General features: G+C 44.0%; 1 protein-coding gene across 1 annotated transcript in view; it reads right to left on the reverse strand.

Moving 5' to 3' along the window:
• Positions 1-10,524: 10,524 nt before the first annotated feature.
• The window catches only part of TMEM135 (transmembrane protein 135), a 612,430-nt gene continuing 598,210 nt past the window's right edge, over positions 10,525-24,744 (reverse strand). The window contains exon 15 of the mRNA XM_082245904.1: positions 10,525-11,146. Coding sequence (XP_082102030.1) covers positions 11,014-11,146 — 133 coding nt within the window. The 3' untranslated portion in view covers positions 10,525-11,013. The remainder of the gene's footprint in view (positions 11,147-24,744) is intronic.

Below are 24,744 nucleotides of genomic sequence, written 5' to 3' on the forward strand. Positions count from 1 at the left end.
GCTCGGATCGGGTCTCCATGTATAAACCCGGAAGTGATGTCATGACATCACTTCCGGGTACTCTGCGCCAAATTAAAAAAAAAATGACAGCATTCAAAACAGCCAAACTTGGCGTTTTGAATGCTTTTAAGTGCAAAGGAGGGGTTTGGGATATTTTAGACCCCCAGATCCCTACACAACAGCACCTGTCAAGAAAAAAAAAATATTCAATGGCCAAAATATCGGTATCCGCTTTAAAAAAAAATGATATCGGTCGATCACTACCTCTCATGAAACAACACAGCCAACTGATAAAGTGTTTTGTTGCTTGTCTGAAGGCAGCTACATACGTCTAGTGTCATTATAAGAGTACTGGAGGATCTGCAATAAAGAAACCAGCAGCTCTGAATTTTAGAGCGGTCACTGAGTTAAAAAAATTCCAAACTAGGGTCCTATCATAAAAGTGTCATCGGTTCCATCCAGATTGAAAAAATAAAGCATGAAAACTGAATCCTTTTACATCAGTTTTTTAATATTCAGTTCACATCAGTAAACATTCATTTTTCACAAGTAATTTTTTGGGCACAAGTATGAAAAAAAAATATGTTTCTTGCCTAAAAATACAATAAACATAAGTGGATGGAAAGTGTTTATGTTTCTCTCCACAAAAATGGAAAATTACACAAACCTTTTTCTACAGCATATTCAGACTCAGATGTAAATAGATGTCCTTGACCATAGTCATACAATGTGGTTCAGTCTGGATTCAACAGAAAAACTGATGGATGAATCCAGACTGAACGCTTGTATGAATAGGGCCTAAATGTTTTCTGTTATTGTTATCATCTCTACAATAGTGTATTCACTCAATCATTCTATTCAAATGAAGAAAAAAAAGTAATTCTGCTGTGTGGTAACATTTTGTGCACCACACTGAACAAGGATCAGAGCTGTCTGAGGAGATTAGAAAGAAAATGATAGACCAGCTTGCCAAAAATTAAAGGCTATATGGCCATATGCAAGCAGCTTGAGGTTCCTTTGACTAGATTTTCAAATCCTAATAAGTATTTTAATGTCCATGGGAGTGTAGCCAACCTTCTTGGATATGGCCACAAAAGGAAAATCAACCCCAAATTATAAAAAATAAATAAATAAATAAATGAATAAATAGTGTGAATGGTAGACAGAGCCAAGGGAACCTTCCAAAGAGATATGAGCTAAATTCCAAAGTCAAATTATATCAGTGTCTGATGGCCTCATCTGTTGATATTTGAGCAATAGTGGGTTAAAAGGAAGAAGACTCAGGAGGACTCCATTGGTAAAAGCAAAACATAAAAAAAAGCCAGACTGGAATTTGCTAAAATACATTTTTGCAAGTTACAATGCTTCTGGTAAATTGTCCTTTGGGCAGATGAGACAAAACTGGAGCTTTTGGGCAAGCCAAAAAAAACAAAAATAAATTTTCAAATAAAAGAACACCATAATGTAAAACATGGAGAAGGATCAATTGTGATTTGGGGCTGCCTTACCTATATTGTTAGACAGGTTGATTCGGTTTGTTAGCAGACTGGTCGGTGAGTATGGTTTTCTTAGGGCCTGTTGTTCTCACGCACCTCATCTAAAGTCCCAATCTTTTTTCCTTAATTTCCATCACAGGGATGGAGACGCAGAGTTTTACCTGGCTTGTGTCTCATTCAAAGTCCCAAAACTGCCCATACTTAACATACAATGAGGGATGGAGGTGCGTGCTCCTCAGCCAGGTCATTCTTGGTTTCAACCCTGTGGCTATTACATAGCCATTGGATTGTATTTACTTGTGATTTTTGTAATATACATTGAAGGCCAGTCATAGATGGGGGCAGGTTGGGGGAGGCTGGGGCTACCTCCATGCCCACCTGTCTCATCTGTCCATTAGCTAGCATGTGCTCCCACTGTGGAGACATTTATAAATTAGTAGTGTTAGGACTGCAAGTAATACAGGGTGCCGTGAAGGGGCCTTGCAGCTTACACATGCGTTTGAAAAAGGGATGTTAACCAAACCTGTTTAACCTATATTGTTAGACAGGTTGATTTGGTTTGTTAGCAGACTGGTCGGGGAGTATGGTTTTCTTAGGGCTGGTTGTTCTCACGCACTTCATCTAAAGTCCCAATCTTTTTTCCTTAATTTTTGGGGCTGCCTTACTGCCTCTGGCACGGGGGGCCTTAAATCTTTGGGGTGCAATGTAATCTGAAGTCTATTAGTCCCCGTTCACACTAAGGCGACCTGTGAGGTGACCTGGTCGCCTCACAGGTCGCCGTAGGTCGCCTTCCATAGGGAAGCTGCGGACCCGTTCTAATAGGAGCGACACAAGTCGCTCCGACTTAGAAAAAGGGTCCGGAGCTTCTTTGGGGCGACCCGGAGGCGACCGCCATAGACTTCAATGTTATGAAGTCTGTGGCGGCCGCTCCGAGGTCGCGGCGCGCTGCTTGCACCGCGACCTCGGAGGTCGCCCCCCGAAGTCGGATCGCCCCTGTGTGAACGGGGCCTTGAGGAAAGTTTACTGCCCAGTGTCAGAGATTAGTGTCACAGGTCATTGGTTCTCCAACAGAATGACCAAAAACAAACAGTTAAAAGCATTAAAGAATGGCTAAGAACAAAACATTGGACTATTCTGAAGAGGCCTCCTATGAGCCCTGATCTGAATCCCATCAAACATTTATGGAAAGAGCTGAAACATCCAATCTGGAGAGGACATCCTTTACACCTGTGATGGCTGGAGCAGTTTGCTCAAGAATAGACATCCACATTACCTGTAGGCATCTCTCATAAGGAGCTAGAGAAATCACATTTGCAGTGACTGCTTCGAAGATTTGTGCAACTTATCATTTTGGTACATGACATTTTCATTTTTTTTATTATTTTAAATATTCTATTGAATCAAAAGAAGTCCTTTTTATTAGCTATATAATAAACAATTGAGGATGGCAATTACTTGGGTCAGTAAATTCAGAGAAAATTTAGGGTTCTTTTTGGGTAAGGGTACCAACAAAGTAGCCCATGGCTGTATGTTAAAACACACTGCCCAAAAAAATAAAAATAAAAGCATCACCACATGAATAAATACAAATGAACAAAATGTCTTTGTAATGAGATCATTTATTGAAATTCGATATACATATTTTAGTAAGAATTTTTTTTTTTTTTGTCGACAGCAGACCAAATCAATTTGGCCAACATATTGTATGTTTGTTAATAATACAAATGCTCTTTCATAGATCAAATGCAACATTTCTTTCAACGTGAACAATCATTGAACAGTGTATGTGAGAGAACCAAACAAGACTGACATAGATAATATCGTACCATACAAAAAAAAAAAAAGCAGCCGCAGAGTTCATTGTATAGGAACATCATTGGTCTTTTTCCATTGTTAAAATATTTAAAAAAAAAAAGAATAAAAAAAAATATGTAAACTAATATGATGTACTGAAAGATCTCTGGAACTAGCTAGAGATTTTCTAAGCTTCTAGATAAAATGGCTCTTGAAACCTGTTTAATTCTCCCCTTAAAGGATTAGTCAACCCACAGCTTGTATTTTAGCTTTGGTTGGACATTGCCGGTTTGAAACAACCACAGGCTTCCTCTGTCTGGCCTGGACTCTAGGGACTCTAGTGGGACGATCCCTGTTCTGAAATTCTCCGCTTAGGCCACCTGTGGAGCAGTTATTATGGAGTCTCTCTCTCCATTCTGATGTTTTTCTTTATTATTGATTAGAGAGCAAGACTCGATGTCAGTGGAAAACAGGAGATTTTTAAATAGATAATAGACAGAAGAAGCTAGTGGCTATTTCAGCCCACCAGCATTTTAACCAATGACAGAGCATTCACAACTGTAAGAGTGGCTGTAATTGGTTATCAGTCAATCCTAAAAGGATAAGTGAATGGAATGGTTCTGTTTTCTGGCCATTAACAGTTAAAGGTCAAAGTGAACATAAAACCCTGTTTCAAGAGAAAACCTAGAAAGCAAGACATCTGTAGGATGTAAAACATATTTTGTATCATATAACAAAAAAAAAAAACAGCTAATATATTTGTATCTCGTTAAAACCTGATAAGTAAAATGAAAAAGATGTATTGCACTAACATCTTGTGGATTTTGTTTCCTAATTAAAAAATAAAATAAAATTGAACACAAAACTAATAATAATCTCTACTAAATCATATATTATTTCCTCTGGTAGATACATTTCTTATCAATGACCGATCATGTGCAAAACAACATTTCTAAACATATCGCTCTTGTCCTGTTTAAGATCCCTTCAGATTTTGAAGTGAAAGTCCAGTTTTTGTTGAAAACAAACCCCTTTAAGCCAACAAAATACACTGCAAGATAATTTTATTTTAGAAAGCTTTATGGCAGAGCCATGTCTGCCTTTGTTCTGTATACTGAGTAAAGATGTTCCCATACACTTAAAGCAGAGTTCCACCCATATTTGCAAGTTGCTTTTACTCACATGCCCATCTGCAGTGCAGCCCTAAATGGATGTTCATTTTTTTTTTTAAATGTCTAAATACCTTTATTTTAAATTATCAGTGGCACTTTCAGTCCCAGCAGCCTAGGCAATATCGTCATCAGGTGATTCCCTTGGACTCCTGGGGTATCGGCGTAATTGATCCCAGAAGTCCAAGGGAATCACCTGATTCTCTTTTGATTGACAGGTTGCCCTAACAATGGGGCCAGAACTTCCGCTGCCATCGCTATGTCAACCTGCAATCAGCCCAGGCACGAGATTGGGAGGTGCATGCTGGGTAGCCAGCTGCACCTAATCCAGGAAATAGACACGAGGGGGCTTCAGATACCGAGAACTGTGATGGCCCTTGTCTGCTAACGAGATCAGATCATTTTTTACAGATTAAAAAAAAAAACACACATAGTTACATTTGCAACAGTATCCAGATAGTAATGAACAATCTGTGTCAATCATGGGGGTGCTTTTAGATAAAAACTGATTATGGTGACTGGAGCTCCGCTTTAACTGAAATCTTACTGAAAGAGTACTAAGTTTAAGGTTCTGCCTTTACTATAACCAAAGTTCCCCCGGCATGCCATTAGATGTGCACTCTTTAACCAAGGATGCAACTCCCAGCGCAGTGGGAGAGGGGGAGTAATTAGGGATACTGATAATTTGATCACAGGATCAGGGAATGAGGATTTGAAAAGCCCTGTCTACAGACAGTAATCCTAACTTAACCTGCCACTGAAATTTTAAAAATAGATGGAAAGGTTTCAGTTTAAATACATTATAAAGTGTTTTCTGTTTCCATTGTGCCAGATAAGGAAAATATCTTCAAATATTGAACTCCGGTGTCTTCACAAAGTGAAGGTTAGAGTCCAGTGTCTGCATGGGGTGCTTCAGCATTATGAGAATGCGAGAAGCTCAATGGGAACTTCTAGTAGTGTTCATGTTTAAGGAAAAAATTACCAGCAAATACAGACAATATGGCGAAGTGTTTACTGACTTTTCTGGGAGGTCTAAAGAGTAAACCGGAGGTACAATGACAGGTCCCCTTGAAAGCCCTTTCTCCCTTCAGTTGATACTATGCTGCGCTCCTCAACAACACTGTTTGCTTGTTGCAGCCCTTGATAATACTGAGTACATTCGAGTATGAGGGAGCATGTGACCTTCTCCCATTCCTCCCATGATGCACGTGGGAGTGAGCAAATGTTCAAAAGAAGAGCACCCTGCTTGTGGTCTGGGGACTTTCTAATGAACTTCTTTTACAGAAATAAATGATTGTACATGTCAGAACAAGGCCTAACACATGGACCATGCTGTATGAAATATTAATGTCCAGGACCCAAGTATTTTTTTTTCTGCTGGTTAGTGCCAGTTTCAATTTGTAGAAATAAGAATGGCATCTTCCCCTATGTCAGCCCTTTTCTTGGTTACCAGGGTGGAGTGTATCTACAGATCACTGCTTTGTTATAGCAGTGACCTCTCTCCTATTAAACCTAAGGTTATTGACTGCATAGACCAGGATTTCTCAACAAAGGTTATATGGATCCCTAGGGTTCCTCCAGAGGTTGCTAGTGGTTTCTTGAACAATTTCTGTCTCTCAGATAAATTCCCACTGACACCATTTATGTTTTTAGCTATCGGTAAGGGGGTAATTCTTGCTGATTACCATAAGTGTACGGAGCATTCTTCCTACTGACCATCACACGAATGTACCATGAGTTGTAGATATAGTCATTTTTTAGCGAGGGTTTCCTAAGACTGGAAAGGTTTTACAAGGGTTCCTCTATGTTGGAAAGGTTGAGAAAGGCTGGTGTCGACGCTTTAAGTGACTTGCTAAGCCTTATATTTTTCTGCCTAAAAAGAGTGCTATTAGCCTTAATTTATTATGGGGTATGTTTAGAAGTAACGCTGTTATTATGCTATTTAGGGTGACTCAAAGAAGAATTGGCTAGACTTTCCCACTGATTCCAGAGAAAGAAAGTCCAAAATATGGAGAAGTGTCAATAACCTTGTCACAAAAAAACAGACCGCTGTTGTGTATCTTCACACCTTTCCTTGTGTCTCCTGAGAATCTTCTGCATATAATTAATCAATGCGCCTAGGCAGCTCCCTTTCTTTTCTGTCACCTTTGCCATGAAAGCTCTTGAACTGGCACCATTCTCTGTCTACAGAAAAAAAGATAAGCCTACAACAGTAAAAGACATAGGGTATTGATGCCTTCCATCTACTAGATTACCTCTATATGTCACAATGCATGCCATAGGCAGCAATTAGCCCTTTAGTATGAGGGAGGAGGGTAGCAGGACCACAACATAGATGCACATATTGGTTACGACATATATCGGTTTGATTAATATACAGGCCTTTAGGTTCATTCCGGGCAGTCCTGCTACTTCAGGAAAGCCACCAAGCCTGGATTCATGAAAACAGAATAAAGGAACGATTCTGCACACATTTATGGTTAGGTAAGATTTGTGGCTACCTTCAATTATTTAGTCACTTTTATGGAAGCATGGACGGGATTATAGACACATACAAGGAAAAGTGTCACTGTTTAAGTGGTGTAGTAACACAAGGTAAAGCATTGGAATAAAACACTTCTGCAGCTGCTCAACAGCAATGTTCCAGTTCTGCTATGCGATCACAAATGTATTACATATATTTGGACCTGAAATAGATGCCATTATAGCCAAAATGTGTATAATATGTGTTATCCTGAGATTGTCAGTTTGAAATCATTAAACTTACATTGTCAGTTATCTGCAAAAAGTAAATTTTAAATAAAAGAAAATCTTGAATGTTTCCACCTCCTGGTGGCCTACAGCATTTCTAATAAAAAGACAGGACTACACAATTAGTGTGAATGAAGACATGGCTAAATGTATGAGGTCTATTTCATTGCCATCCCACCAGAATGAATAGCTGTTTACCATTAGGAAAGTAGCCTGTTAGGTGTGGGTAGTTCAGGGTTACATTGCCTACAAATCCAAATAGCTTCCCAGTTACTGCATTCTCAGTGAGTGGGGCTCAGGACAGCTTAGGAAATCAATCTCCGCAGCCTACAAGGTGCTCAGGCATATCATCACCCGAGCACAGACATTCAGGGCTGGGCACAAATGTTTCCTAGGAAGGTGAAAAGGGGCCCGGAACCTGCTATGAATTTACTAATCTTATCCAGGATGGTTGAATGGCTGACCCAACTTCCAATTGTAACAATAGACTCAACAGCAATTGAGTTTATACATTCTTCTTGTATACACAGAATCTATTCCTAGATGGCATTAGTACAAGACTACTTTAATACAGTTGTAAAAGAACAGAGAGCCTAGAAAAAGACTTCGAACTAATGGAACCTGGACTAGGAGACACTAACAGACAGTCATAGATCACCCAACTGGTTTCTGGACATCAAAAAAATCCAAGAATGGGAAGCATCATCTTCCAGTTTATACGATCAATGTGATCCTTTTAACATGAGCCTTGGCCATTATTATATAGGATATAATTCTTAATGTGAAGGCAAAGCCCACAAAAAAAGGTTGTGCTGAATAGACAAACCACATACGGTTCAGTTATTAAAATCTTAAAACAAAGTTTCCAAACTCCTGAAAAACCCAAATGAAAGTCTGGTCTTATGGATTATCTTTTCTACATTCCCCTTGCTGCTGCCCAGGATTAGAGGTTAATGCTAAGCTGTACACTTTTAGCATTGAACATAGTTAACTTTGCTGGAAATACGCCTGCAGCAGTCACGGGGTTAGGGCAAGATGACCATTGAAAATCTAGTAACACAATTCATCTAAGTTTGCTATTCAAGAGCAGCGATCACTCCTTGTGCTGTATCCGACATAGCTTCTCTTGCTGGACTTTAAGTTTACCAGCAGACATTCTGTGACCGGAAAGCAAGAGCAGGGCTGTGGGCCAAGGAGGACTATCTCTTACTGCCCAGACTCTGCTCATCTCCCCTCATAAACTTTAACCCATTGGTCACTGTCAGTAGGCAGGACATAGGGAGGGACAATGTCATCAGTCAAAGTCTATGGGTGGATAGGACAGGTTTTTTTTTTTTTTTTACATAATCATAATAATTGGTAGATTTAGAGGTAAAGGCAAGTAGAGTATTATGCAAATATCAACTTTTCTCCACCTCCTACCACCCCCACAATTTGTCCTTTAATGTGATGGGATGCCTGACTGACCAATAGGACGACTGATGAGCTAAGAGGGGAGGGGACAATGCCTAGTCTCACAAAAGTAAAATATGCATATAGCTTAATTTCAGCTTCCTGTATCTCTGGATCTACTGATTGCTTGGGCATGCTGTTTTCACTAAAGGTAATGTATGTTCACCTCAAGTAAGACCTGGCATATTTAATAGCCATCTACTGACTAAGTAATTAATAGTTAGCCATGGCTCCATGCTAAAAAAGATGGGGCATGGAAGCAACCTTGTACAGGGCAGTTGGCAACACATTAGACAATATGGAATGGTTAGATGTCTGTTAAGTTCTTTAATGCTTGGCAAAATTCTATCAAATTAGATTGCACCTCCTGTTTTATGAAGCTGCCGGGATGCCATTAAACTTATGTTTGCTTTGAACCATTTGATTAAAACATAGACAAAATAGTCCTTTTCTGTGCTTACGATTCTAGATGTCATTCCCAGTCAGATTTTACTGGGTAAAACTGTCCGGAAGTGATTGCAGATTACTGCAAACCTGATTGTGTAAGACTCTTTCATTAGTAGGAATAGTCTATAAAACCAGGCAAGCTGCTTACATTCAAATAACATCCCCAAAATGTACGTACATGCTACATAAGGAACTCTTCCTTAATTTTAAAAAAAAAATGTTACTACGTAGAAAACAAATACATCATGATTGTTTTGCAAATGGTAAATCATTTTAAAAATCAAATCCCTTGACCCAAAACTGTCATTTCACCCACCCTTCTGGTACTTGTTGACTGACAGCAAAGCCTTTGTAGGTTTGATTTCCTGTTTTTACCTACTGCGGGGCATTATTGGTACATGCTAAATTATCCCCTTGTTTTTATATTTGAAAATGCACCAAGAGGTTTGACCACTACTGGGGTCTTAGAAAAATATAGGAAGCCTACGAAGCCCAACAGCCTTCATGTGCAATGTGAGATTTCAGTTTTGAACGTATCAAGCCTTTAAAGGATTATTTCAGCCAAAACAGAGCAGTTCAGTGTTTGGTAGATGAGGGTGGGTTCAACTATATATGTGCTTTTGTTTATCGGGTGGGGATTAGAGGAGAGCTGACTGCTTTCATTCAATTTCACTGCACCTTGGAGCCCTGCTACCTCCTATAAAGGAGGAGACTGACTACTTGGTTGCATTTTCTATAATATAAGGTATGACTGAAATATTTAGCAGTGAGAATAAGCCCTACCACAACACAAGGGGACTAAAATAGGAATAGAAGTGCAGAGATCTCACCTCTAGAGCCAATGACCCAATAAATGGTTCATTATTAGGCGGAATGATACTCATTGTGACACATTAAGATGTAGACTCCAAAATAAACACATGAATGGGTATGCAGTGGGTGAGGAGAACTAGAACACCAAGGCCTGTATACATGAAGAAACTATTTTTGTTAAACAATTGGGGAAAAAAAAAACACATTCAATGAATTTCACAGGTTTACGGTGTTTGTCCTGCGTCCAGGAATCAGAACACCAAAAACCATTTCAAGTGCCAATTTGGAGAATGGCTAAAACAGTCAGCACAATACTTATTATTCGTAGCCCCGAAGAAGAGGGTTTTTCAACCCCCCCGAAGCTTGTTGGCTGTTTTCCCCAATATTCTGAATAATAAACCAAGCGATTCTTCTTGTATACAAGCCTCTATATTATGGTGCTCCTTGCCCACTGTATACCTATACACACCATTGAAGGACCCCCTACCTTGACTGGTCCCTCCACAAGCTTAGCATCCAGTGGCAAACCCTCTGCACACGGGTCCTCCACAACTGATAAAAAAAAAATTTAAAATCGTATCACCCAGCCAGCATCAGCCTGCACGCTCACAATGGTGATGAGATTGACATGTGACATGGTAAGAGTTGGTCCGCAGAGCAGGGGTAGGTAACTGAAAGGCACATGTTCCCTACACCTACAGAAGTTTTGCTTAATATCTTACACAGAGGATCATACAATGCTTTAAATGGTGTTAGTTCATTTTAAATGCGATCAAGGCTATAGATATATCTATATTATTTACAGGTCATGATTTGAAATACTCTGCTTATTTGGAATAATTTGTTGGCCAGATGACAGAGATTTTCTTTGTGCCTCTGTCTTTGATCTTTATCAGGATTACCTCTTAATCTACCAAATAATTCATTTTCACTGAGAATTAAGTCATCTTTGTACTGGTCAGCTAAAATTAGTTAATACTGAACAGGAGCTCACAAGCCCTCACATTCTCTATTTTCTCTGGATACCCATTGTGATCGGGACTCTTGATTTTCACATTTTCTCATGGGAAAGAAGAAAAAACCCCAAGATTTCAGGAGAACTGAATCGGTAACTCTGGCTTAACGACAGTAAATCTTGGGTCCAGTTTTGGGATGAAGTTGTTGAAGTTCTTGGAGGCTTCAGAACCAAAAACATCCAAGGCTTTCCGGTTCATTACCATAAATCTAACAAGAGAAATTCAGAATAAGCATGTCAGATTGTCACATTAACAACATATACTAAACTTATTCGTATCTAACTAGGGATGCACCGAAATGAAAATTCTGGGCCGAAACAGAAACTGAAAATTCAGGATGCCCTTGGCCGAAAACCGAAACCAAAAATGACTTTTTTCCCCCAAATAATTTTAAAATAGTTTTTTCTAGTACATTGGGGAACAAAACAGAGATATTGGAGAAAATGAGGGGATGCCTGGGATGCTAGAGAGGGACTAGTCTCAGCAGTGCCATAAAACAAAAATTCTGTCTGGAAGAGAAAGACAGGGAACAGGGAGAGAATACAGACAGAATTTTTGTTTTATGGCACTGCTGAGACCAGTCCCTCTCTAGCATCCCAGGAATCCCCTCATTTTCTCCAATATCTCTCTTTTGTTCCCCACTCTTCTCTAATAAGCAGCACTCTTCCTCTAGCAGTCACTTACTTCTGTAACTTTGTTAACTTTCTATTCTTTTCTTGCCCTCAAATACCCTGTCCCCCCTTTTGGCATACATCAGGTCCTTTAGTGACAATTATCTGCCGGCACTCACTTGCAGTAAGAGGAAGAACGTCCACGGACGGGTCCGAAGCTGAGCAGCAGGCGGCTGGTGCGCTGAGGCTGAGCGTGCTGGTCTGAGACTGCGAGGGTGGGGCCCGGCTCCAGAAGAAACCGCCACCCACGCATGCGCCACCCACGCTACGCCCTGACTGGACAGGCACAGGCCAGCCCCCGCCATATTCGCCCAATTACAGTGCGCCCGCCGGCCATCCTGAGCCTGAAGATGGCGGCTGGAGCAGGGAGACACCGTTCGGGAAAATAAAGGTCAGACGGCCCCCTCCAGCCTCCCCCACTGGCTGGGACAAATCTCGGCAGACTAAGTTAGCCAGGACAAGGTTCTATTTGGCGGGACTGTCCTGTCACAAACGGGACAGTTGGTAGCTATGATTTTAGGCATATATGACACGTTTTCGGCCGAAATGGGATAGGCCCATTTTTGGTCAAAAATTTTGGTTGCCGAAATTTCGGTGCACCACTATATCTAACCTTTTAGGAGGCTACAAAATCTGAACCTGCTCTGTGCAGTGGTTTTTGCACAAAGCAGCCCCAATCTTCTTCTTTTTGGGGCCCCGCCAGCACTCCTGGCTCCTCCCATTTGACCATTGCCCCCCCTAGCAAGTTGCTTGCTATGGGGACACTGGTGTGTGCTCGCTCTTGAGCCCTGCTTGATGTGTCCATAAGACACATAGGGCAGTGGCTCGGCCCTGTACCCCACTCTCTCCTCATTGACAGTAGTGGGAGCCAATAGCTCCCGCTGCTGTATCAGCCAATGAGGAGAGTGAGTCCCAGGACAACTGAGATTCTCATGCACATTGTTGGATCAAGAGGGGGCTCAGGTGAGTTTTTTTTTGGGGTGGGGGTGTGGGGGGAAGAGCACACGGAAGGTGTTTTACCTTTGTGCATAGAATGTAAAAAATCTTCAGCCTTAACAACCACTTTAAAGTGAAAGGTAATTCTAACTCAAACTGTTATTGAAATTTCCCTTTCCCCCTCCTCCTACCTTTCCTGCATACCCTGTATAAAATGATCTGTTTACTTATCTTACTTACTTAATTTTTGATCCGCTCCAGTCTAGTCATAATATACTGCAGCTCCGCCTCCCCTGTGTCAATGATGGAGAGGAGGGAGCAACAGCTGGGTCATGGGAGCCTACATGTGACATCATGGCTCTTTGAATTTGCAGCCGTTGTCGAGCGATCCCTTACAAAGGGGAGCTGTAGATGTGGAATCTCATGACCAGAAAAGATTAAAAAAAGGTAAACAGACCTTTTTTTTTATACAGGGCTTGTAGGATAGGGAGGAGGAGGGAACAATTTTAGGAATAGTTAGTTAGGCTTTATTACCACTTTAAACTCTGGGGTCCCAGATAGATGTGTTTCTAGAAACTCCTCTAATATGCATTTGGAGTTTAAAATCCAATAAAAACACCCCTAAAAAATGGATTTTTGTAAGATCTTACCGTAAAATCCTTTTCTCTTAAGCTCATTGACAGACGTAGTCTTCTTGATTCTCAAGAGCTGGGTTATGTTGTCTCCGCAGGAGTAGGACTAGGCAGAAAGACAAAACGTTCTGGCTCCACCTTAGGGGCAGTCCCTGAGGGTATATCCTCCCTCTCTCTGCTACAGGGAATCAGTTCTGTTTTAAAGCAGTACAGAGAATTTAACCCAACCCAACTCAATGATAGAGGGGCGGGTACTACGTCTGTCAATGAGCTTAAGAGAAAAGGATTTTACGTTAAGATCTTACAAAAATCCATTTTTCTCTATCGCTCATTGACAGACGTAGTCTTCTTGATTCTCAAGAGCTGGGACATCCAGAAGCAGTGCCACAAATGAGGGGTGGGATTGACAAAATCAAATCCAATCTAGAAGGCCCAACTGGTGCCAAACTAGAAGTTTTAAAGGCTCATTATAAACAAAGAATGAGACTAAAGAAAAATTTTCCAACGGAAAAAACCCTCGAGGTAGACCACTGGTCTCCTCAAATTGCGGCCTGCAAAACCTTGCGGCCAAACGAGGCATCAGACGATGCCATTACATCAACTTTATAATGTTTAGTAAAGGTATGCACCGACGACCAGGTAGCCGCCTTGCACACCTGGACCACTGACGCCTGATGGCGAAAGGCCCATGACGCACTAAGTGCCCGAGTGGAGTGCGCCTTAACAGGGAACGGGGGCTCCCGACCCTTAATAGAATAAGCCTGTACTACCGTCTGTCTGATCCATCTGGAAATGGTCGCGGCAGATGCAGGCAACCCCTTTTTGGGTCCATCTGGGATCACAAAAAGTGAATCCGTCTTGCGAAACGAGTCTGTCGTATTCAAGTATACCCTGATCGCCCGGACCACATCCAAGGAGTGTAAAGCAAACTCCCGAGGATGACTGGGCTTAGGACACAGGGAAGGTAATACAATTTCTTCATTCAGATGAAATTCTGAAACCACTTTTGGTAGGAAGGATGGATTCGGACGAAGAACCACCTTATCTCTATGAACCACCAGATATGGTGAACGACAAGATAATGCGGCCAGTTCTGACACCCTGCGTGCAGAAGTAATAGCCACCAAGAAGGCCACCTTCTGGGACAACGTGGGTAGAGGAATCTCCCTAATATCTTCAAAGGGAGGTTTCTGAAGAACCGACAACACTAAATTAAGATCCCAGGGGGGTAACGGCGCGTGCACTGGCGGAGCCAGATGTCGCACCCCCTGGATGAAGTTCCGCACCAAGGAATGAGTAGCCAAAGGCTTCTGAAAGAAGATGGCTAATGCTGAGACCTGACCCTTGATAGTACTCAAGGCCAGTTTCTGCTCAACCCCTTGTTGCAGAAAAGCCAATATTCGACTAATCGAATAAGACCGAGGACGGAACCCCAAAGGTTCACACCATGCAATGTAGGACTTCCATGTGCGATGATAAATCTTTCTGGAAGTCGCTTTCCTTGCTTCAACTAGAGTAGGAATAACTGAAGCTGACAAACCTTTGTCCTTCAGCACCTGGGTCTCAATAGCCAGGCCGTTAAAGCCAGCGATCGTAAAGCAGGATGGAAGATCGGTCCCTGAGACAGTAGATCCTCCCTGAGAGGAAGTCTCCACGGGACGTCCGCCACCAGTCTGACCATGTCGGCGTACCAAGCTCGACGAGGCCAGTCCGGAGCTACCAGGATTACTGGGATTCCTTCCTCCTCTATCCTGCGAAGAAGTCTTGGCAGTAACGCGAGAGGAGGGAAGGCATATATTAGCTGGTATTGCCCCCACGGGGCGATCAGTGCGTCTGCGGTTTCTGCTAGAGGATCGCGGGAGCGAGCCACGAATCTCTGAACTTTCCTGTTGAATCGTGATGCCAACAGATCCACATCCGGGGTGCCCCCCCGTAGGCACAACTGGTGGAAAACGTCTGGATGGAGGGACCATTCCCCCTGATCCAGGGTCTGACGGCTGAGATAATCTGCCTGCCAATTCTCCACCCCCGGAATGAACACCGCAGAGATTGCTGGAACAAATCGTTCCGCCCAGCGAAGAATGCAAGCCACTTCTTTGGCCGCTCGGACACTCTTGGTGCCCCCCTGGTGATTGACATAAGCCACGGCCGTGGCATTGTCCGACTGGATCCGAACCGGGCTGCCCTGGAGCTGCTCGGTCCAGTGAATCAGACAAAGTCTGATCGCTCTCAGTTCCAATACATTTATCGGTAACCTGGATTCTTCCGGGGACCAAAGTCCCTGGACAGATAAGTGATCGAGAATTCCTCCCCATCCGGATAGACTGGCATCCGTGGTCACTATCGTCCAATATATTGGCAGAAATGACTTTCCCTGGCTGAGCATCGGAGACCGAAGCCACCAGACCAGAGACTCTCTGGTCTGTTTGCTCAATCGGATCTGATTGTCCAGGGATTCCGATTCCATCTGAGAAGAATCTCTTGCTGAAGAATTCGGGTATGGGACTGGGCAAATGGGACTGCTTCGAACGAAGCCACCATCAACCCCAGAACCCTCATGCAAGTCCGAAGGGAAGACCAGCTGTTGGACAGTAACAACTGGACTGCTGATTGAATCTTTCGGAGTTTCCCTACCGGAAGAAAAACTCTTGTCCTGACTGTGTCTAGAATTAGACCCAGATATTCGAGCCTCTGGGTGGGAACCAGAAATGACTTTTGCTGGTTCACCAGCCACCCGAATTCCTGTAAAGAAATCATAGTAATTTCTATGTTTTGTAGCAAGGTCTGAGGAGACTCTGCATGAAGCAGAAGATCGTCTAGGTAACCAAGGATCGATATACCTCTTTGGCGCAGAAGTGCCAACATTGGGGCCAACACCTTTGTGAAGACCCGCGGAGCCGTGGCGAGACCGAAAGGTAACGCCACAAACTGATAGTGGTTCTCCTCTACGGAAAAGCGTAGAAACCGCTGATGTCCTGCGAAAATGGGAATGTGAAGATAGGCGTCCTTGATGTCTATGGACGCTAGGACATCCCCTGGATGCAGGAAGGCTGCTACCGTGCGAATGGACTCCATTCTGAATCTTCTTATGTTGACGAAAGAATTGAGTGCTCTTAAGTCCAGAATTGGACGCACTTTGCCCTCTTTCCTGGGTATTGTAAACAGGTTTGAATAAAACCCTTGAAACCGTTCTGTCCAAGGAACGTGGACTACCACTCCTTGTTGTAGTAAATCTGTGACTGCTCTCCGCAGATCTTCTAAACGATCTGCGGATAGTCGGATATTGGAAGGGAAGAATCGCGCCGGTGGGAGAGATCGAAACTCGATCTTGTACCCTGACCTTATGACTTCGCAAACCCATTTGTCCGGGATTCTGGAAAGCCATGGATCCGGGAACCGGCGAAGACGTCCCCCCACCCCAGTTATGGGTGGGGGCGCACCTTCAGGCTTTGGATGGTTTATCTTCAGGTCTGGAGGGGGCGGGCTTTTGCTTGCCCGACCAACGACCCCTGACGCCTCCTGCAGGAGCTTTGGAGGACTTCGTTTTTTCACCCGCGGGACGAAAAAACCTCTTGTGAGCAGAAAAAGAAGGCCCTCGTCTTTGACGAGTTCCTCTACCTTTAAAATTTTGCGGTAAAAAGGTGCTCTTTCCACCCGTGAGATCTTTAATGATCTCATCTAAGTTGGCTCCAAATAGACGCTCTCCTGAAAAGGGGATATTAGCCAATGCTTTTTTGGAACCTTGGTCGGCTAACCAACCTTTTAGCCACAGTGTACGCCTGAGAACCACTGCTGAGACTGATGCTCGCGCCAATAATGGAGTGGCGTCTAACGCCGCATCACACACAAACTGTAACCCCTGTATCATTTGTTCCAACAAATCTGATACCGCCTGAGGGACCTCTTCTAAGTCCCGGCGTAACCACTTGGTCCATTCAGTTACAGCCTGCGAAACCAGACCAATAGCTATTATAGGTCTGAAAGCTGATCCAATCAAGGAAAACATGGTGCGAGACATAGCTTCTATCTTGCGATCCACTGGATCTTTAAAAGACGGAGCGTCTTCTAAAGGAATAACCGTGGCTTTATTCAATCTAGCAATTGGTGAATCCACCACAGGTGGTTCTGTCCATTTCTTAATAAGGGTTTCCTCAAACGGATAACGCCTGTCAATGCGTTTAGAAATAGTAAAAGTGCGTTTTGGCAGACGCCATTCTTCTTCGATTGGATTGCCAAAACATTTGGGCAATGGAAAAACCTTCGCCACTTTGATGCATTTTTTAGTCCCAAAAGGGATTTCAGTTTCAGCTATTTCTGATGGAATACCCTGTAACCTTAAGGTCTCTTGAACAGATACAATGAGTGCGTTTACCAACGCTTCCTCTCGGGCTATGGCGGATGCCGAAACATCCTCCTCACTGTCTGAAGAGACAGGACCCGAGACACCAATCCCAGATGAAGTACCTGCAACTGCAGAAATAGGCTCAGAGTCTGAGTCCGAGGTTTCAGATAATAAGGGGTTAGGCGGGGGTCGCTTTCTTGCGCCCTGTCCCTGACAAGCCACTTCCACCCGGGACACAAAAGTTTCCATAATAGCTGACAATGATTCAATTGTCAATGGGGTGCTGGAGGATCCCGCAGACCCCTCGAGGGGATCCGGAGGAGATACATGAGTGGCAGGGTCCATGTTAATACAGGACACCTTTGCCAGCAAAACAAAAAAAAAAAACCCCTTTTTTTTTTTTTTTTGTGTGTCTCCCCCTAGCGCAATAGCGCCCCTCAGAGTACCTGCTTCTCGATCCCACAGAGAGAGAGAGAGACCCCCAAGGCTCACCAACCGATGCAGTGCAGTTTCCAACCAACTGCAGTCAGCGTCTGTCTTACACAGACTGGAAGGAGCTGTTTGCTTTTTCCCGGGTAGAAGGCGTGGCTCCGCCCCCTGTGTACGCCTTCCGGCGTTCCCAGCTCTCCACGAGGTAGCTGGGCTCACAAAACATGGCCGCCCCCATAGAAGAGACATAAGACTCCAAAAACATGGCGGCCGGCGTGACCTGAGGACATACATGCATTCGGTCTACGGCAAAATGGCGGCGGACCGCCAAAATCGTTTTCCCAGCACATCCACCTGCATCTCTGCTAAGAGGCGATATATGGATCTACAGAAGATACACTACACATAAGGTAGGATTATACCTCCTATGTCTGCTGTAATGTTACAGTCTGCTGGGTAGAGTGTTAGCTCTTAAACCAAGTCCACTTCCCACAAACACATGCTGTATTACAAGGGGGACTTGTAAGTATCAGATATATACTGACCATATATGGAGGGGCCCATAATACATACTGCCTCATAACGAGGAAAAAAGGGAACGTTTACTCACCATACCGAACCGACAGGCACCCTCTCTTCACAATACCCTCTCCACCGGGGTGGGGGTTTGTGGACCACTCCGGACGCCTCGACTCTCTGGTACCTGGCGTCCAAGCGAGACTTTTAACTCGCAAAGTCAGTCCCTTCACTGGGACTCCGTCGCGGCCGACCCAGCGCGGAGCTCTGGTCTGCACGCGCTCGTAGGCAGAAACCGGGGTGACCACTGGATCTCAACATCCAGCCCGTCGCCCGGCCCCGCATACTTACTTGAATATGTCGCGGCCGACCAAGCGCAATGCCATGGTCTGCGCGCGCTCGTAGGCCGGCTGGGGTGACCACAAGTGTCGCCCAGTCCGGCATTTTTGCTTGAAGATCTCACAGGAAAAAAACACTGGAGAAAACTACCTAAAAAATGTCTTTTTCTTAAAGAAAAAAAGTCTTGCCAGGACCAAAAGATCCCAGCAAGGAACTTAGGTCCTTACTCCTGACTAGACAGAAAAAAACTGATTCCCTGTAGCAGAGAGAGGGAGGATATACCCTCAGGGACTGCCCCTAAGGTGGAGCCAGAACGTTTTGTCTTTCTGCCTAGTCCTACTCCTGCGGAGACAACATAACCCAGCTCTTGAGAATCAAGAAGACTACGTCTGTCAATGAGCGATAGAGAAATAAGCTTTCCATGATTAAATGTTATCACTCAATGGGGTTGATTTATCAAATCTGGAGAGTGCAAAATATGGTGCAGCTGTGCACGGTAGCCGATCAGCTTTTAACTTCAGCTTGTTCAATTAAACTTTGACTGCTTTCAATACACTGCTGCACCAGATTTTGAATTCTCCAATTTTTGTAAATCAACCCAAATGTCTTTGCTATTGGTGTGTTACATACCGCTGCGCTATATAACAGGCAGAGAGATGGGTGAACAGTGTCGCTGTGCTAAACAGCATAACAGAACAACTTTGAGGTCACCGGGTATACAAGCTTAGCATTTGCAGTAGGTCTCTTCCTAAATTTTTTTATTTAGCCTATCTTTTTAAAAAAAGCTTCGCATCTGTGTATTATTTGTATTAAATGTTTATTTTACTAAACATTTAATATTGGGTGTAGTCCAATTCCCAATACTTCATTTTCAAAGCACACTGGGTTTAAATTTCTTTTTAGGCTTGGTTAACACTTGTGTGGATGGTTCCTGCTGCGGGTCCACACATGTTCCCACAGCAGCAACCACCTGTGCAGAAAATCGCAGAAGATGCACTAAGAACCACACTGCACTTGCCGTTTCAATGCGGCTGGGATTTCATAAATGGAAAGCCTTTTCAGGAGGCATTAAAGCTCATTCAAAAGAATGGGCTACTGTGCCCACACAAAACGCAGCTTGCAGAGCTGCCCAAGGGTCAACCAGGCCTTAGTCGTATCCCAATAACATATATAAAAAAAAAAAAAATACAGAAGCACTAGGATATGGGCCAAAAAAACTGCACAGGGATTTTAACCTTTAACCACTTTAGATAAAATTAAAAAAGTTTTGTCTGAAACTTTCTGTTTACTTTTCTTAAGAAATCTCCTTTTGAATTAATTTTTATGTTTTATCATCACTGAGCCACTCCACATAATATATGTTCATGAAGGCTCTCATTTGCCTAGGTCATAGTATAGCTAACAGTAGATAGGCACATTCAACTGGACTTGTTCTGTAATGCTGAAAGTGTTTCATAAAATATCCAAACCACTTCTTCTTCTAATGGAGGTCAGGGTGGAACATACACCAGCATTTATATCCACAAATGTAGCACAGACACCTCAATCCAATCACCATGGATGCTGATTGTCCAAGAAAAGAAAGGCAAGTGTGAATACCCTGTACTAGTTAAATAATGGCACCCTTTGGTGTCAAAGTCTACATAGGTGTTAATCGTTTGATTTACATGGCTAAAGGTGTGAATTGTCATCAAGGATAGAGACATTAAAACTGCATTTTATTTGAAAGGCAGATGGTGTCAAAGGCCTACACCCCTGTTTAATGCCAGTTGTTCCAGTCTGATCTATATGGCCTCTTACATGTCTCTTCCAAATCCACCTGTCTTCAAAAGTCCCTTTTCCTTAAAGTGATTGTAAAGCTTCGTTTTTTGTTTTTAAAAGAAAAAACTGGATTTTTGTAAGAACTTACCGTAAAATCCTTTTCTCTGAAGTTCATCGACAGGCGCAGCTCTGCTTAATCACAGACTATAGGGTTAGGCTCCTCCCTCTAGGGATAGGCACTAGGCGGAAAAAAAACATGTCCACGCCTATGGGGGCTGTCCCAGCATGCATAACCCCTCAGGCTCTGCTATACTCAAACAGTTGTGTTGCAAGCAGTGTCAGAAAAAGACCCTTTAACTCAAAAGTAGAGGGGCGGGTGCTGCATCTGTCGTTGAACTTCAGAGAAAATAATTCTACGGTAAGTTCTTACAAAAAATCCAGTTTTCCCTATCGTTCATCGACATACGTAGCTCTGCCTAATCATAGACTATAGGGATGTCTTAACCCCTTAAGCCCCGGAAGATTTTACCCCCTTCCTGACCAGGGGGTATTTTGCGATTCGGCACTGCGTGACTTTAACGGACAATTGCGCGGTCGTGCAACGTCGTACCTAAACGAATTTGACATCTTTTTTCCCACAAACAGAGCTTTCTTTTGGTGGTATTTGATCACGGGCTATAAACATAAAAAGAGCGTCAATTTTGCAAAAATAACAATATTTTTCACATTTTTTTATATGACATTCCCCCCCAAAAAAAATGTAAAAATCTAAATTTTTTAACATTTTCGGCCAATTTGTTTTCTGCTACATATGTTGGGAAAAAAAATATTGCAAAAAGCGTATTTTGATTGGTTTGCGCAAAAGTTATTGCGTTTACTAACAAAAGGAAAGCTTATTGTCATTTTTGTTGTTTTTTTTTTAACGAGTAATGGCGGCGATCTGCGATTTTTTTTGCGGTACTGCGACATTGCGGTGGACAGATCGGACCCTTGACTGACATTTTTGACACTTTGGGGTTACCAGTGACATTACTGCAGTAATCAGTGCTATACATATGCACTGTTACTGTAAAAATACACTGGTAGTGAAGGGGTTAACTTTATTTGAGAGGGAGGGGATGTGTGTGTCCCCAAGGGCGTGATTCTAACTGTGATTGGCTGTGGCTTGAGCTGTAGGAACAATGATCAACGGTCCTACATAGTAGAACCGTATGATCACCATTCATACACAGGGGAGAATGACAGGCGGCTTGTTTACACTAGCCGCCTGACTTTCTCCCTCTGCAGCGACGATCGCAGAGTGACTGGCAGACATCGGGTCCGCCGGTCACACGCGCGGGGGGGTCTGTGACCGCGCGGGAGCGCGCCTCCGGCGGCGCGCGCTCGCTCCCCAGAGCCTCACAAGCTAGTGACGTACCCATACGTCACTTTGCCTGTGAGGGGCTGACCGCCGCAGTATATCTACTTGCGGCGGTCGGCAAGTGGTTAAAGCAGTAAAAGCATGAGGGGTGGGAACAAGACAGGAACAAAAAACCTGAATGCCCCAATGGCAAAACATAGCCAACCAGGTAAACAGAGCTCAACCAGGAACAACTGGAGCTCCCAGAAACAACAAACCCTGAAAGAGAAACCAAAAAAAGCAAAAAGGAGTTCTCTCTTAAACTGCAGCCTACAAAACCTTGCAGCCAAAAGAAGCATCCGCTAATACCAACACATTTACCTTGTAGAATTTAGTGAACGTATGCACAGCCAACCAAGTTGCCGCCTTACAAACTTGTAGCACTGACGCCTGATGGCAAAAAGCTCAAGAGGCACTCAGCGCTCTAGTAGAATGCGCCTTCACTGGAAAAGGAGGAACCTGCCCCTTCAATGAATAGGCCTGTACCACCATCTGTCTGATTCATCTGGAAATGGTCGCTGTTGACGCAGCCAGTCCCTTTACGAGGCCTATCCGTAAGGGCAAAAAGAGCGTTCGATTTTTTGAAGGACTCTAAGTAAACCCTGATAGCCCGGACCACATCCAAAGAATGTAAGGCAGTCTCAGGACAGGAGTCAACGTGGATTTTTTGAAATTGTTCCAACCAAACTAGAGTTCAGATAGTGACCCCCAGATTCTCCAACAGAACCAAATGAGAGTCCGCTCTCAACAGGAATTCGCCCAGGTATCCCAGTACCGCAATCCCCCTCCAGCGCAGCAATGCTAACACCGGAGCTAGAACCTTGGTAAACACCCTGGGAGTGGAGGCGAGACCAAAAAATTGATAATGCTGCTCCGCTACCATAAAGCGAAGAAACCCCTGGAGTCCAGCGTAGATTGGTATCCACCGCCTCCGCAAAAGGGATAACGCATGCAAAATGCTTAGGTACCACCGGCATGTGCTTAATGCGTCGCCATTATTCATCCACAATAGAATGAAACAAGTCAGGACAAGGGAATACTTTACCCGATTTACGATGTTTGCGGGAGCCAAAAGAAACCTGCGTACCTGACGCTGTGGGTTCATCAGTCATTTTAAGAGTTTCCCCGCACAGAAACTATCAAATTTTCCACCAGAGCACGTTCTCCTGGGACTCCATTGGCAAAGAATTTTTTTTTGTGCAATGTCCCTTTAAGACCGCAAAACATGCGTTCTCCCCATTATTACTGCAGCCCCCCAAACCCTAAGCAATGTATAAATATAGCAGAGCAGGAGAGGAAAAGCCTACAGGGGACCCCCAGAATGTTACCAGAGCCCAGATAAAACGTGCAGTCCCAATAAGTGTCATAACAAAAGTAACACAGAAGTGCAGGAAGAGGAAGCAACTCTGCCTCAAGCATAGAAAAAAAAACATGCTGCATGTCAGTCCTGCCCCTGGACCACAAGAAAATGGCCGCTATACATTTTCAATGGGGAATCCTGGAAACTGGCTGCCCATACAAACTAATGGGAACACAGAGATCATGAACCACAGCAAAATAGCGGCGCCCATGGCACGCCATGCGATCTCCGGAACCCCCAACAGGGGTCCCAGAACAAAGACAACCAAGGTTCCCCATGCAAGGACCCCCCTGCCCCCAGACGATCCATCCCTCTCTAATAAGCCCTGAATATGGCCGTTTTATTACCACCCCCCCCATGTGAAACCTACTGGGGGAGGGAGAAGCAAGGGGTACGCCAGATTAGGCTTCCGGGGTACTAGGGAACCGAGGAAGCCCCTAAGGTCCGACCATGCCAGGGAGGGGCCCGCGCCTGCCCTGCGAGCTCCAGGGGTTTTGGGGGGACATTTTACTCACCATACCATGGTACAAGGCGAGCGCCACTCCGGAACAGATCACTTCCCACCCGGGAATGGGGTCCTGTTAGCCAAAGGGAGGTTGCGTCCCGGCGAGATGATCCACTCGCAGGCTCGTCCCCATCCATCGAAGCACTGTCGTGGCGAGGCCTAGTTCTGGACTATAACCTGCTCACACCCGCTGGCCAGGCTGGGAGACCTTAAGGACCTAGATTATCCAGTGCGAATACCAGCCGGCTGTTGCTTGTAGCTCCTCTGGATCTTGGTCCTCAGGAACGAATTAAAAAATAATCACAAAACTTTCCCTGTTACAGCTAAGACTGAACCCCCAGCAGGGAGCTAGGTCCTATACCTGTCACTAGGCAGAACAAAATGTTTGAGTATAGCAGAGCCTGAGGGGTTATGCCTGCTGGGACAGCCCCCATAGGCGTGGACACATTTTTTTTGACTAGTGCCTATCCCTAGAGGGAGGAGCCTAACCCTATAGTCTATGATTAAGCAGAGCTGCGTCTGTCGATGAACGATAGAGAAAAAAATAAACATGTTATACTTACCTGCTTCTGTGTAATGGTGTTGCAAAGAGCAGCCCCGTCCTCTTTTTCTTGGGTCCTCCATAGCCGCTTGCTATGGGGGCACTCGTGCGTGCTCGCTCCGAGCCTTACTCTGTGTGTCCATAAGACACACAGAGCGGGGCACAGTCCCACCCCCTTGTCACTAGGTTTGATTGACAGCAGCGGAGACAATGGCTCCTTCAGCTTTATCTGAGACGATGAGGAGCGAGAGAGCCTTGGCTCCTGTGCACTTGGCTGGACAGAGATCAGGGTCAGGTAAGTATTTAGGGGGTGCTGTGGGGGGAGCAGCATGTACAGAATGGAGTAAGGTAAAAAACCTTTTGCCTTTACAACCG

The sequence above is a fragment of the Pelophylax lessonae genome (assembly GCF_965119305.1).
Source record: "Pelophylax lessonae genome assembly, chromosome: 2".
In the NCBI taxonomy this organism is placed as follows: Eukaryota; Metazoa; Chordata; class Amphibia; order Anura; family Ranidae; genus Pelophylax; species Pelophylax lessonae.